Below are 13,392 nucleotides of genomic sequence, written 5' to 3'. Positions count from 1 at the left end.
AGAAATTAACACCTACCTTTGGGAATGACTAATAGGGCCATCAACACGCATTTGCATGTTGTGGGTGCTATTAGTCTCGGGAGGGTTGGACGTGCATTTTCGACGCGCTATTACCCCTTACTGAATAAGGGTTAAAGCTAGTGCGTCAAAAATGCACGTCCAAATGCGGCCTGTTTCTGAATGAAAATAAAGTTTAGGAGATCACTAATTCTGTAAATATTTGTCTGCCTAATAATTTTTTTGTTTGGTGTCTTATGCACAGAAAACAATTCAGGACATGTCAAGGGAAACATGAGGATTCTGTCAAGGGTGTTTTCTTTTTTACAGATCCACATATACATGTGGGCTGTGGACGTGTGAGTGCATGTATCCCGGAAAGTAGATCTGGATGGAATTTATTTTCCCTGAATCTAAGTTCCGCCCTAAAGAGCTTCCTCCCTCTTTAGTACTGCCTCTGAATACCAGCAGGCTGATGCATCTAAGGGTAGTAGACATGCACAGGGGATGAGTTAGCACAATTTTTAAACTCCTTAATGCTCACAGGTTTCAAACTTCTACTAATCCAAGCTCTTTGTGCCCGTTTCGCCTGCCAAAAACCTTAGAACACTTTCAGATAAGGCTGCAGGAAGTTTTTAGCTTTCCCAAAGCTGAGATTTAACCCAGCCCCGGACTCGAAAGCAGCTCCGGAAGTTTCATCAGAGCTCCTCCTATCTGCTCTGTCAATGCTGGGCCCGGCAGTTGTGCCCCTGCCCAGCGCTAACAGCATACAGTTTAGCAAACATCTGGCGGGCTGCGCCCCGCACCCACCCTGACCCGCGCGCGCGCACACAGAGGAAGGCGACAGCGGCAGGGAGCAGTCAGGTGCTTTTCACTCCATCCTCGCGCTCCATTCAGTCGGCCGAAGGACCGGGTCCTTAACGTGCGCAACCGCAGCATCCCTCCCCGCCCCCTGGAGACTCTAGCCAATGGGCTGACGGCTTGCGCCTGTTCCGTGTGTGGAACGCCGGCGCGCGAGTGTGCTGGTGGAAACGTAGAAGGAGGGTGTTGCAAAGCATGGCTGCCAAGGTAAGAGCAGCAGCTGGAGCAACGCTGCAGGGGGAAAGGAGCGGGGATTCGCACGGCGTCTGCGTTTCCTCAGCAGCGTCCGTCTGTGACCTGCTTTCCCCCTCTTACCTTTTTTGAGCCGAAGACGTTGGGGGTTTTGTTTCTCATTGGGTTGGACCGGGCTTGGTATTTGTGAAACGTGAATGACCTTCCTGGGGCCTGTCCTTGGTGGAAATATGATACTATTGAAGCATTTTTGCCTTGGGGGTGAATTTCCTGACACAGTTAAAGTGTAAATTGGGAGGCCCAGTGAAACTAGGGAACGATAAGGAAGGGAACCTAGCATGAGAAGTGTAGTAAGGTTTTCCAGTTGCAAGTGACTAAGTCAACTTCTCCTGAGGTCAAATTGCTGGAATTTGATTGTGGACCGTGTAAATGCTATTGATGTATTATACTAGATGTGATGACAATAAGACATACACGGCATTGTCTTATTTTCCAATTTGCTGACTTACAGAAATATTCACAAAAATGACTTTTGATAGTTGTAAAGGTCAATGCAAATATCAGTTAATGTGATGTTGAAATCAGAGAAATTTTACTCATTTTAAAATTTAGGAAAACTAGAGACTTGGTTGCTTGTATTCTTTTATTCTTCCTGAAGAGTTTCTAGCCTTTAACATTTGGAGCTGACATTCTTAGTCTGATGATATAAGAAGCAAGCCACTTGCTCAGGGTCTCCTACTTTTTTTTAGGTTGTCAAGGCATACAAGTTCACACCAGGTTCACTTTTTTTTTTTTTAAATTGTAGTTTTTGAGTTAAATACAGTTAAAAACATTTTGTTTTGTAGCATTATACTGCCACAAATTGCAATCAAAATTGAGAATCCTTTCCAAATTCTGCTTTGTATATTTTAATTATATTAAATAACCTTATTTGCTGATATCAGTAAGTGCCAATTGTTTCTTTTCATGAGCAGCAGTAATTACCGTATTTGCCAGTGTATAGGATGCGGTGGCGTATAAGACGCACCCCCTTTTTTCTACACATTTTTAAGGAAAAAATAGTTTTCTATATTGGCTTCCCCATTGCCAGAGTTGGAGGATTAAAGCTGCTAAGTGTTGCAGAATACTAACAGCAGCCGGTGGGGGAAGTGACTCTGTGGTGTCAGGGAGCGAGGGCGTGCCACCCGATTGGCCGGTGCTGGGCAAAAGAGGCATGCCGAAGCGCTCAGTATTTTACCCACTTTAATAACCCTACCTCCTTAAATATCAATTCCCACTGGTACAGTTTGGTATAAATACTCCTTCAAACCAGGTTCAACAATTTCAGGAACTCCTTTCCACATTAGTGTGGACCATTTAGCAGAAGTGATACCATTGTGGAGGCAGTGATCACAGCCCCCAGGGGACTGGAGAAGGGGAGTCTCAGCCGTTGCATAACTGATGCCTAATGGCTAATGGCTAGGGTACATGTCTTTTGGCCTCTGGGAAAAGCCCCACTCTATATCTCCTGCATGAGCACTATCACTGTCATGGCTGGAAGGTGAGAAATCCAGGGGGGGGGGGGGGAACTACAGGAAATTAAAAAAAAAAATAGGAATGATGCAGAAGGCAGGGAATCAAAATTACTAACAGTGTCCGGGGGGGAGTGATGTGGTGGCGTCGGGGAGCGAGGGCACATTGCCCGATTGGCCGGTGCCAAAGCAGCAGCCTTTACCCAGCACCGGCCAATTGGGTGGCGTGCCCTCGCTCCCTGACGCCACCGCGTCACCTCTCCCCCCCCCCCCCCACCGGACGCTGTTAATTTTGATTACCGGCGGATAGGACGCACTCCATATTTTTCCCCTATTTTGAGGGGAAAAAAGTGCGTCCTATATGCCGGCAAATTCGGTAATCTTTTCTTTTTATTTTGTTGTTCAGGTTGGCTAAGTTGTGTAGGAATTGTGCATTTTAACCAAGTAATTTCAGCTTGAAAATGAGATTTGGAAGGATAAAAAAGTTTATAGTCCTGAATGTTTGGCTCATAGTTCTGACATATAACTATTTTCTCTTAAACTTAAATGAAATGTGTAAGTTTTGTTCTGTCGCCCCTTTTGAGGTGAAACTAGAAATGCTTTGGAATATCATCTTAACCTTTTTAAGTGGAAAGGAAATAACATATGGAATTTATTTTCCATAAACTGATTTAACTTTTTGTTACTCCTTGACTGGAAAAGTTTTCCTCCAGGTTTATCCTCCTCAGTTTTTTCTAGAAGCAACAGAATTATTTTCCAGGAAAGTTGAAACAAGCTGTAGGTTTTCCAAAACATACACCAATCATTGGAAACATGTTTGAGCATATGTGTCTTCTGGTTATTCGGAACTTGTGGTACAGATTGAGGTTGTCAGGCGGCTGGGCTTGCGGCATTCATCTATAACATTTTGTATTTCTAGACTACCTTTCCAGTTTTAGTTAAACAGTTGACAACATATTTTCAAGTATGATTAGTCACTTCCCAAAGGAGCTTAGTCTAAGTGGGTATGTAAAGCAATAGGTGATGGTCAGAAGGTGTGTTAGTGGGAGAAGTGATATTTGAACCTTGGTTTTCCTGGTTTTTCAACCCATTATTCTAACCACTAGGCCACATCCTTCCCCCTTTTGTCCAAAAGTGACTATATAAAATGACAGTCAATACCTGTCATAAGTGGATGACCATGTTAGAATTGCAGGGATACTCTGGCAGAAATTTAGTGGAATTCATCTTCCCAAGTTGTCTATGTAAAATCATTCTGTATACATGCACATTTATGGTAAAATGACACAGCAGCAGCCTTAACAGTGTGTGAATAAAATACTTTTTCATTGGAAGGATGGTGGAAACTTGGAACAGAGTTCCAGTGTAGGTTATAGGAGCCAAAACAGTAGCAGAATTCAAACTTGCATGGGATAAATGCAGAGCGCGAGAGAAAACCGGAACTTGAATAAAATTTGTGATAGCACAGAAGGCATGTACAAATAGACTGACTGGGTGGACCAAGTTGTCATTTTCTTTCAATATTTTCAATATTTCCAAATTCCCTCTCTAAGGACCAGATACATTAAACAATTTTTCTCATTTTGTGGTGAATTTTAAAAGGGCTATGCGCGCTGAAGCTGGGAAATACACGCACAAGTCCACCCTGTTTGTGCTGCGCAGACTTTAAAAAGCGTGCGAGTATGAGTATATCTCCTGGTATCTGGACAAATTTATTTATTTATTTATTTATTTTTTTTACAAAAAAGGGGAGGTGTGTGGGTAGGGTCTGGGTGTCCAAGGTCTGTAACCTGAAGTATGCACATAAGTATTTACGCACGCATTTAAGCGCACACTGGGGTCTCCTGTTGTGTAACTTTACTTCTGCAATGGATGGCGTATAAGTTTTAAAATTAAAAAAAAAAATCAGGTCTAGTCAGCGGAGTTTGATGGATTGGGGCTAATAGGGTAAAAGGAAGGTTAATTAAGGGGATTAGGTAGTCCTAACCTTCACTTGGGTGAACTTGGAATGAACTGAAGAAACTGTTAATTGTATCTAATAACACCCCCCCCCCCCCCCCCCACACACACACACACACTTACACGGTAGAGCCAGCATTTGTTGCCACAAGTGTGCCTCCGTACAAAATTGAATGCACATGTATGCCCGTACAGCCAATTTTTATATGCATGTATGTTATAAAATGGCTGCGTCCATTCTCGCGAGCCGGCATACGCACGTACATGTACCCTTGCATGGTGTTTAAAAGTTACTGTCTTTCTGTTCATGGGGGAAAAGGCTTAGCACATCATGTCCTTTCTGTTGTAAATGTACTGTATATCAACCTAAAATACTGAAAGTTATTTTATAAGTGATGCTTGTCGGTAGGGGACTATTAAAGCAGCAATAGTTCCTTCAACTAAATGAATAGCAAATGGATCGATTATGCTAATTTAGTGTAAAATGTACTTCTCCATCAGAATTCTTCTGCCTGGAAACTGACATTGTAAGACTCACAAATTGTCATTTATAAGTGAAAATTCAAAAAACGTCTTGTAAAGGGTTACATGGGAATACCCAATATAGAGTTATACTACATCGCGGCGCAGTTTAGACAAGTAATTGATTGCCACAAGCCAGACCATCCCAAGGTGTGGGTAACACTGGAACAGGCTCAGGTTGCCCCAATGCCAGTGGCTGCTATGCTATGGCAACCTAGCAGAACATGGAGGAGTAATTTATGCATCCTACCTACATCACGCCTCTCCCTCAACTTGTGAAAGAACATAAGAACGCGCCATACTGGGTCAGACCAAGGGTCCATCAAGCCCAGCATCCTGTTTCCAACAGTGGCCAATCCAGGCCATAAGAACCTGGCAAGTACCCAAAAATTAAGTCTATTCCATGCTACTGTTGCTAGTAATAGCAGTGGCTATTTTCTAAGTCAACGTAATTACTAGCAGGAAATGGACTTCTCCTCCAAGAACATATCCAATCTTTTTTTAAACCCAGCTACACTAACTGCACTAACCACATCCTCTGGCAACAAATTCCAGAGTTTAATTGTGCATTCTAAGCTGATTGGCACCAAAGAATACGCTTCCCTTACTCACCTCTTTCATACCAATTTCAAACCATGTCTCCAGCCACAAGCATTTAAACTTTGGATAGAGAAAGGGGTATACATGGTTAAGCACATTTGGGCACATAGCTGCTCAAAGGTTGGCAACCTTTGAGCAGCTATGTGCCTGTTATGGGCTGCCCAAATCTGAATTTTTCTTATCAGCAAATTGCCCACTTCTTGCAAACAATCAGTATTAAAACCCCCCTTGGGCCAGGCAACTCCCTCTTTGAAGGATACTGTTCTGCAGAGGGAGAAATTAAAGGCCTCATTTCTAAATTGTATGGTATCCTTAATACTAGTCCCAGGGAAAAAATGAAACACATTTTAGCTTGGGAATGTGATCTGGGAAGATTCTATTCGGAAGAAAAATGGGACACCTTTCAACAATCTTTACGTAGGGTATCCATATCCACACTAATCCTGGAGAATTGCTTTAAACTCGTGTATCGATGGTACTACTCCCCAGATAGGTTACACATGATGTACCCTACTATAAGTAACTTATGCTGGTGGGGCTGCAGCAAAGAGGGCTCTTTTTTCCATATCTGGTGGGAATGCCCTGCTATTTCAGTGTTCTGGAGGGATTTGGGTACTTTTTTATCCCTCCTGCTGCAGATACCCCCTGCCGAGCAGGCATTATTGCCTTCCCAGTTTCCACTCTTGGATAATAACCAAAATTGCCTGGTGCAACAAGTCTGCATAGCAGCCAGAATTGAAATTGCAACCCTCTCGAGACAAAAACAGACACCTGCTATGAGTAAAGTTTTATTATGGTTGGATAGAGTGTGTACAATGTGTAAATTGACAGCTGTTAAAAGATACAATTTACAGAAATTTTTTACTATGTGGAACCCTTATTTACTTAAGAGATGTAATATTTAATCGTGTGTTTGGGCACTCTCACCCAAGTGCACTCCAGTCAGGGGTAACAAATTGTACGTTGCTAGCCCATTGCACCCAGAACTTCGCCATGTCTCGCCGTAGGCCATATCATGGATGAACCACTTATGTATGATATTGCTGGTTTTTTATTTCTCCATTTGTTGACACTGAGAGCAAGGGGGTTTATTCTGTATAAATCAATGTGACTTCTTTCATTTCTGTATATTGAAATGTCCTTATACTCTGTGTGGAAGTCAATAAAAAGATAATTATAAAAAAAGAAGCGTGGTTATCGGAAGCCTTCCAGTGTGGTTTAGCTCTTCAAGAAGGAGGAGCTAGACTTAGGATATTTTGCACATACAACCTTTGTTGGCTGTTGGCAAAGTATTAGATTCTGCCCCAGAAGATTTCCAGGTGACTAGAATAAGAGAAACTAAATTTTGACCTTCAATCAGGTTTCTCAAAACCTGGCTGTCTTTTTTTTTTTTTTTTTTGTGTTTTGTTTTAAAGAAGTTAACTAGAAAGGCTGGTAGGGTAGGATGGCCATTTTGTTGGGTTCATCAAGGCTTTTGGTACTGAACTTGATGAAAGTAATATATGTGGAAACACAATTTTTCACATAGTGTGTCAGTCAAATTATTTTATGATATCCCTGTAAGACTGAGTGCATATATTTAACTTGAATATAAAGCACTTTTTCTCCATGTGGGAAATGTTATTTATATGTTGGCATACCTGAACAGTGAGGCTTGTTAGAGCCATAGATTCCTCCTCCAGGTTCGCTTATAATTTTAGATGTTTAGAACCTTGTGATTTTTAATGTAAATTGATACATGGTCTGTAAAGTGGGATAGTTATTACCATACAATAAACATAATAAATTTCACCCCTTTATGGTTTATTTTTACTGTTTGTTATTCTTTATCACATTCAGCAATTTTGAATACAAAAGCAGATACCAGAAAGTACAAAAACTGCAGTCAGTTACTGATACTTATTGATACATTTTTGATTGATGTAGAAAGTAGGTTTCACAGGCCAGCTTGAAATATTAAATTTAGATAAGCATTTTTACCTTTATATGAGAACAGATAAAGAGTATCTAGTGGAGGATAAGCATTGAATTTGTTCCTCTGGAAGTAATCATATTTATGCATTAAGTATACTGGCATTCTTCCCAGCTAAGGGGATAGATTGGTCAATTGAACATTGTGTAACCCCATGTGCTTTTTTTTTTTTTGTGCGTGTGTAAAAAAGGAAAAGAGAGGTCATTTAGTGGACTTCATCCTCTGCTCTTTTAGCTGGTTATTTTCCATTTGTAATAGCCATGTCAAATTTAGCAGTATGGAAGGAAACCTCAGTTCAGGTGACTTAAAAAAAAAGTTCACAATAGCTAGTTTGATACTACTGTGTACACTTCAAAATGTAAAAACCGACTGTGGAAGTATACAATCAAATATAAACAAAAAACCATCACTATATTAACAGTAGAAATAATGAAATGTGAGACCTTCATTTCAGAGAGCTCAACACAAACTGATTTCAAGGCAAGTCAGAGCTGATTAATAATTGCAGGTCTCATACTGTCCCAAAAGTGTATTGAATTTTTTTTTTGCATATAATAATCACAATGAAATATCAATAAAAATACTTATTGCATTGTCAAAGCATGACACAGGCCCCATGTTTCGTAAATCTGCTTCAGGGGAAAAATTGCTCTGGCTGGTGTGCATGTTCACCAGCCAGGACCAGATTTTGGGGTGGGTGAGCTTGGCGCTGCCTGCATTACCCATTCCATGGCAGCATATCTGTGGTGAATCCTATCCTGTCAAGCCAAAGGGAGGTGGGGTGCCATCAGGTGGGGGGAGAGGGGTTCTCTACATCTAGGGTGACATTTGCCAAAAATCTGGCCTTGTCGCCAACATATTTGTGCTCGGTAGATTTTTACATTCAATACTGTGCAACCTGTTGGGATGAACGAAGCAATGATTTTAATTTTACATAAGACAGGATTATTTGGCTATTGTGTTTTGATTGGCTTTTTCATAAGTCACACTGTGTTCTTAAATGGCCACTTTCTCTGCTCAGAAATCTACTGAGAACACACATTGTGGTGAACACATGCCCACCAGAGCAATTTTTCCCCTGAAGAAGATTTATGAAACATGGTGCCTCTATGTTTGGATGGTGTGATAAATTGTTGCTCAAGTAGAGGATAAAACAGTTTCTGGACTTACTGGATTATAGTATCCTTGTCAGAGGAATCAGTTTCTTTGACTGGGTGACCAGAGAATTATACTAGGAGAGGGCACTAGATTTAGTGTACTTGGATTTCAGCCGTGCCTTTTGACGGTTCCACATAGGTGACTTATAAACAAACTGAGCAACCTAGGCATGGGCTCTAAAGTGTCAGACTGGGTTAGAAACTGGCTGAGTGGAAGGCAACAAAATTCATTCTGAGGAAAGGGGGATTACTAGTAGTGTGAAGGACGGATTAGTTCTCTATCGAATCGGTTCAACTTTTTCATAAGTGATATTGCAGAAGGGCTGTTGGGTAAAGTTTTACTTCTTTGTAAATGATACCAAAATCTGCAACATGGTAGACACCCTGGAAAGTGTGGAAAACGTGGAGGGATCCAGTGAATCTTGAGGCATGGTCTAGAGTTTGGCAGCTACGATTTAATGCTAAAAATTGCAAAGAGCATTTGGATTCTAAACATCTAAAGGGACACTACATACAAGGGGTGAAGTTCTGTGCCTAAAACAAGAGTGGTATCTGGGATAATCATAAGAACATAAGAAATTGCCATGCTGGGTCAGACCAAGGGTCCATCAAGCCCAGCATCCTGTTTCCAACAGAGGCCAAAACCAGGCCACAAGAACCTAGCAATTACCCAAACACTAAGAAGAACCCATGCTACTGATGCAATTAATAGCATATCTGATCTTAAGGTGGTCAAACAGCTAGATAAGGCAATGGGAAAAAAAAAATGGCTTTAGCTAAAAACCTGGCTCTTTCACCAGGCTTTCCCTGGTTAGTTTTCCTCGTTTGACTACTATCCACCTCCCCGGCACCTCTTACTCCTCCCGTCGCTCCATGACACCTCTCAATTGCTCTCTGATGACTCCATGTAGCCACATACTACTGCTTGTATAGAAACATAGAAACATATAGAAACATAGAAATGACAGCAGAAGAAGACCAAATGGCCCATCCAGTCTGCCCAGCAAGCTTCACACATTTTTTCTCTCATACTTATATGTTTCTCTTAGCTCTTGGTTCTATTTCCCTTCCACCCCCACCTTTAATGTAGAGAGCAGTGATGGAGCTGCATCCAAGTGAAATATCTAGCTTGATTAGTTAGGGGTAGTAGCTGCCGCAATAAGCAAGCTACACCCATGCTTATTTGTTTTACCCAGACTATGTTATACAGCCCTTATTGGTTGTTTTTCTTCTCCCCTGCGTTGAAGCAGGGAGCTATGCTGGATATGCGTGAAGTATCAGTCTTCTCCCATGCTGTTGAAGCAGAGAGCCATGCTGGATGTGCATCGAAAGTGAAGTATCAGGCACATTTGGTTTGGGGTAGTAACCGCCATAACAAGCCAGCTACTCCCCGCTTTGTGAGTGCGAACCCTCTTTTCTTCTCCCCTGCCATTGAAGCAGAGAGCTCTGCTGGATGTGTGAAGTATCAGTTTTTCTTCTCCCCTGCCGTTGAATCAGAGAACTATGCTGTATATGCATTGAAAGTGAAGTATCAGGCTTATTTGATTTGGGGTAGTAACCGCCGAAACAAGCCAGCTTACTCCCCTCTTTGTGAGTGTGAATCCTTTTTTTCCACATTTCCTCTTGCTGTTGAAGCTTAGAGCGATGTTGGAGTCACAGTAAGCATGTGTATGTTTATTTAATAAGGGTATTGACTCCAGGCAGTAGCCATCATTCTGGCGAGTCACCCACTCTTCATTGGCAGCCTCTTGACTTTATGGATCCACAGTGTTTATCCCACGCCCCTTTGAAGTCCTTCACAGTTCTGGTCTTCACCACATCCTCCGGAAGGGCATTCCAGGCATCCACCACCCTCTCCGTGAAGAAATACTTCCTGACATTGGTTCTGAATCTTCCTCCCTGGAGCTTCAAATCGTGACCCCTGGTTCTGCTGATTTTTTTCCTATGGAAAAGGTTTGTCGTTGTCTTTTGATCATTAACACCTTTCAAGTATCTGAAAGTCTGTATCATATCACCTCTGCTCCTCCTTTCCTCCAGGGTGTACATATTTAGATTCTTCAATCTCTCCTCGTACGTCATCCGATGAAGATCCTCCACCTTCCTGGTCACCCTTCTCTGTACCGCCTCCATCTTGTCTTTGTCTTTTTGAAGATACGGTCTCCAGAACTGAACACAGTACTCCAGGTGAGGCCTCACCAAGGACCTGTACAAGGGAATAATCACTTCCCTTTTCTTACTCGATATTCCTCTCTATATGCAGCCCAGCATTCTTCTGGCTTTAGCTATCGCCTTGTCGCATTGTTTCGCCGACTTCAGATCATTAGACACCATCACCCCAAGGTCTCTCTCCTGCTCCGTGCACATCAGCCTTTCCCCCCCATCGAATACAGTTCATTCGGATTTCCACTCCCCATATTGTAGATATGTTTTACTTTTTGCATACTGTATTCTCTTTAGTTTTCATTTTTCATTTTGCTAAATTTCGCCTCTCTGTGCTTCCTTTTGTATTTATCAGTTGCCCTGTTCCCCCTTTCCCTGTTTATTGTAATTTCCACCTTCTTTATGTTAAAATGTAAACCGATATGATGTGTATTTTAATGTCGGTATAGAAAAGCTGTTAAATAGGGAGGGGATTAGCCTGCAAGAAAAAGTAGGCAATCTTGCCTTTTGTATAACATTCTGGAGACCACACCTTCAAAAGGATAGAAACTGGTTGGAATTGGTCCAGAGGACAGCTGCTAAAATTGTTTGTTTATCATAAACCATATGGGTCTAAACTTTAAAGAAACTTCCATGCCTCGGGGGAAAGAAGGAAACGAGGAGATATGATAGATGTATTTTAAATACATCTAAGAATTAATTGTACAGAGGTCAAATCTTTTTCAAAAGAAAAGAGGATATAGAATGATGGGTTAATGGATTAGGGTGAAAGGAGTAATCTAGGGAAATATTTCTTTCTCTTTGGTTGTGCAATGGGTTATGTACGTCACCTCCCTCAAAACCTGCACACCAGTGGGTCAATTTCTTTGTAAGCATAACATTTTTCAATTAGCAATCTCATCTCATATATGCTAATAATGTTTTTTTGTAAGTCATATATGATTTCTTGTAAGTTCTGCCCAGAAGGCAGAAGCAAAACTTGAATGCTGACCTTTGACATACTTTAGCATTCCTACAGCTTTGGCTGTTTCCACAAATCTGATAAATTCAATCTTATCAGCTATTATCTTTCTGCTTCTTCACTGCCACCAACTGATATATCTTAACAGAGAACCCTTCGAATGACCCTTATATTCCAATGTTAAGGTTGGTGGAGGAAAATAACTTGTGCAAATTTGCTTTTTCAAAAATCTGTCACCCCCCCCCCCCCCATAAAAGTACTTGCACAGAAAGCAGCAAGTTTCAAAGTGAAACCATAGGCATACTTCTGGTTTTTAAAACTGGTGCAAAGTTGGTAGGATAAAGTGTCCGCTGTAGACCATTTGAAAATTGCCTCCTGATTATGTACACGCGAATGGCCTCCTGATTATGTACAGGCGAATGGCCTGTGCGCGCGCCGGGAGAGTGGACGAATGCCCGCTCTCCCGGCGCGCGCACAGGCCATTCGCCTGTACGCGCGATTCTGTATTTAAATTAGGTGGTGCGGTAGAAACGGGCAAAAGGAGGCACTAGGGACACTAGCGCGTCCCTAGCGCCTCCTTTTGACCCGGAGCGGCGGCTGTCAGCGGGTTTGACAGCAGACGCTCAATTTTGGCGGTGTCTGTTCTCGAGCCTGCTGACTTTTTTTTACTCTTCGGAACCTCTGACTTAATATCGCCATGATATTAAGTCGGAGGGTGCACAGAAAAGCAGTATGTACTTTCCTGGTGCCGGCAGAAACTAGCGCCTACCTTTGGGTAGGCGCTAATTTCTTAAAGTAAAATGTGCGGTTTGGCTGCACATTTTACTTTCTGTATCGCGCGGGCATACCTAATAGGGCCCTCAACATGCATTTGCATGTTGAGGGCTCTATTAGGTGCCACGGTTGGACGGGCGTTTTCCGCCCCTTACTGAATAAGGGGTAAGGGAAAACTCGCGTCCAAGTGCAGGTTAACAGTATTGGCCTGTTTGTTAGGTGAGCAAGAAAACAATGAGCAGAAAAGAAGTTGTTGAAAAGTTTAAAAATAAATTCACTCCTAGGTTTTACAAAGGGAACTAGGGAAAAGAAAGCAAATATATGGAAAAGGAGAGGAAATTAGGGGATGGTTGCTAAGAGAGGAAAGCTTTGGAGGAGAAAATTGCCAGTGCATTAGATTTTTGTATTATATATTGAAAAGTGACCAACAAAATGTAACAAAGATCAATCTTGGTGAGACTTCATATGTGGCATCGTAAACCTGAAGGGTAGATATGCTTTTTTGCAGATACAAATTTTCAATTGGTTTCTTGCTCTAGCAGAATAAGAAGAAAATTGTGATGTGGGCAAGAGTGTTTAAAATTTAATGCAAAAAAAATAAAATCATGAACTCATGAAAAGTCAAAATAAGGAGTAAGGAATGATGACCTGTGATGCAATGAGGTAAGACTTCAGGATGTGGATAGGTATACCGTGGAACAATATTCCTTCTCATTTTTTGTGGGT

At 41.7% G+C, this 13,392-nt stretch overlaps 1 protein-coding gene across 1 annotated transcript in view; it reads left to right on the top strand.

Annotated features, from left to right (window-relative positions):
- The first annotated feature begins 821 nt into the window (after positions 1-821).
- The window catches only part of SLC25A13 (solute carrier family 25 member 13), a 535,434-nt gene continuing 522,863 nt past the window's right edge, over positions 822-13,392 (top strand). The window contains exon 1 of the mRNA XM_029588928.1: positions 822-1,065. Within this exon, the coding sequence (XP_029444788.1) occupies positions 1,054-1,065 (12 nt within the window). The 5' untranslated portion in view covers positions 822-1,053. The remainder of the gene's footprint in view (positions 1,066-13,392) is intronic.

Source organism: Rhinatrema bivittatum, chromosome 2 (genome assembly GCF_901001135.1).
Source record: "Rhinatrema bivittatum chromosome 2, aRhiBiv1.1, whole genome shotgun sequence".
Taxonomy (NCBI): Eukaryota; Metazoa; Chordata; class Amphibia; order Gymnophiona; family Rhinatrematidae; genus Rhinatrema; species Rhinatrema bivittatum.
The sequence above is the reverse complement of the archived record's forward strand: the minus strand, read 5'-3'. Positions and strand labels throughout refer to the sequence as shown.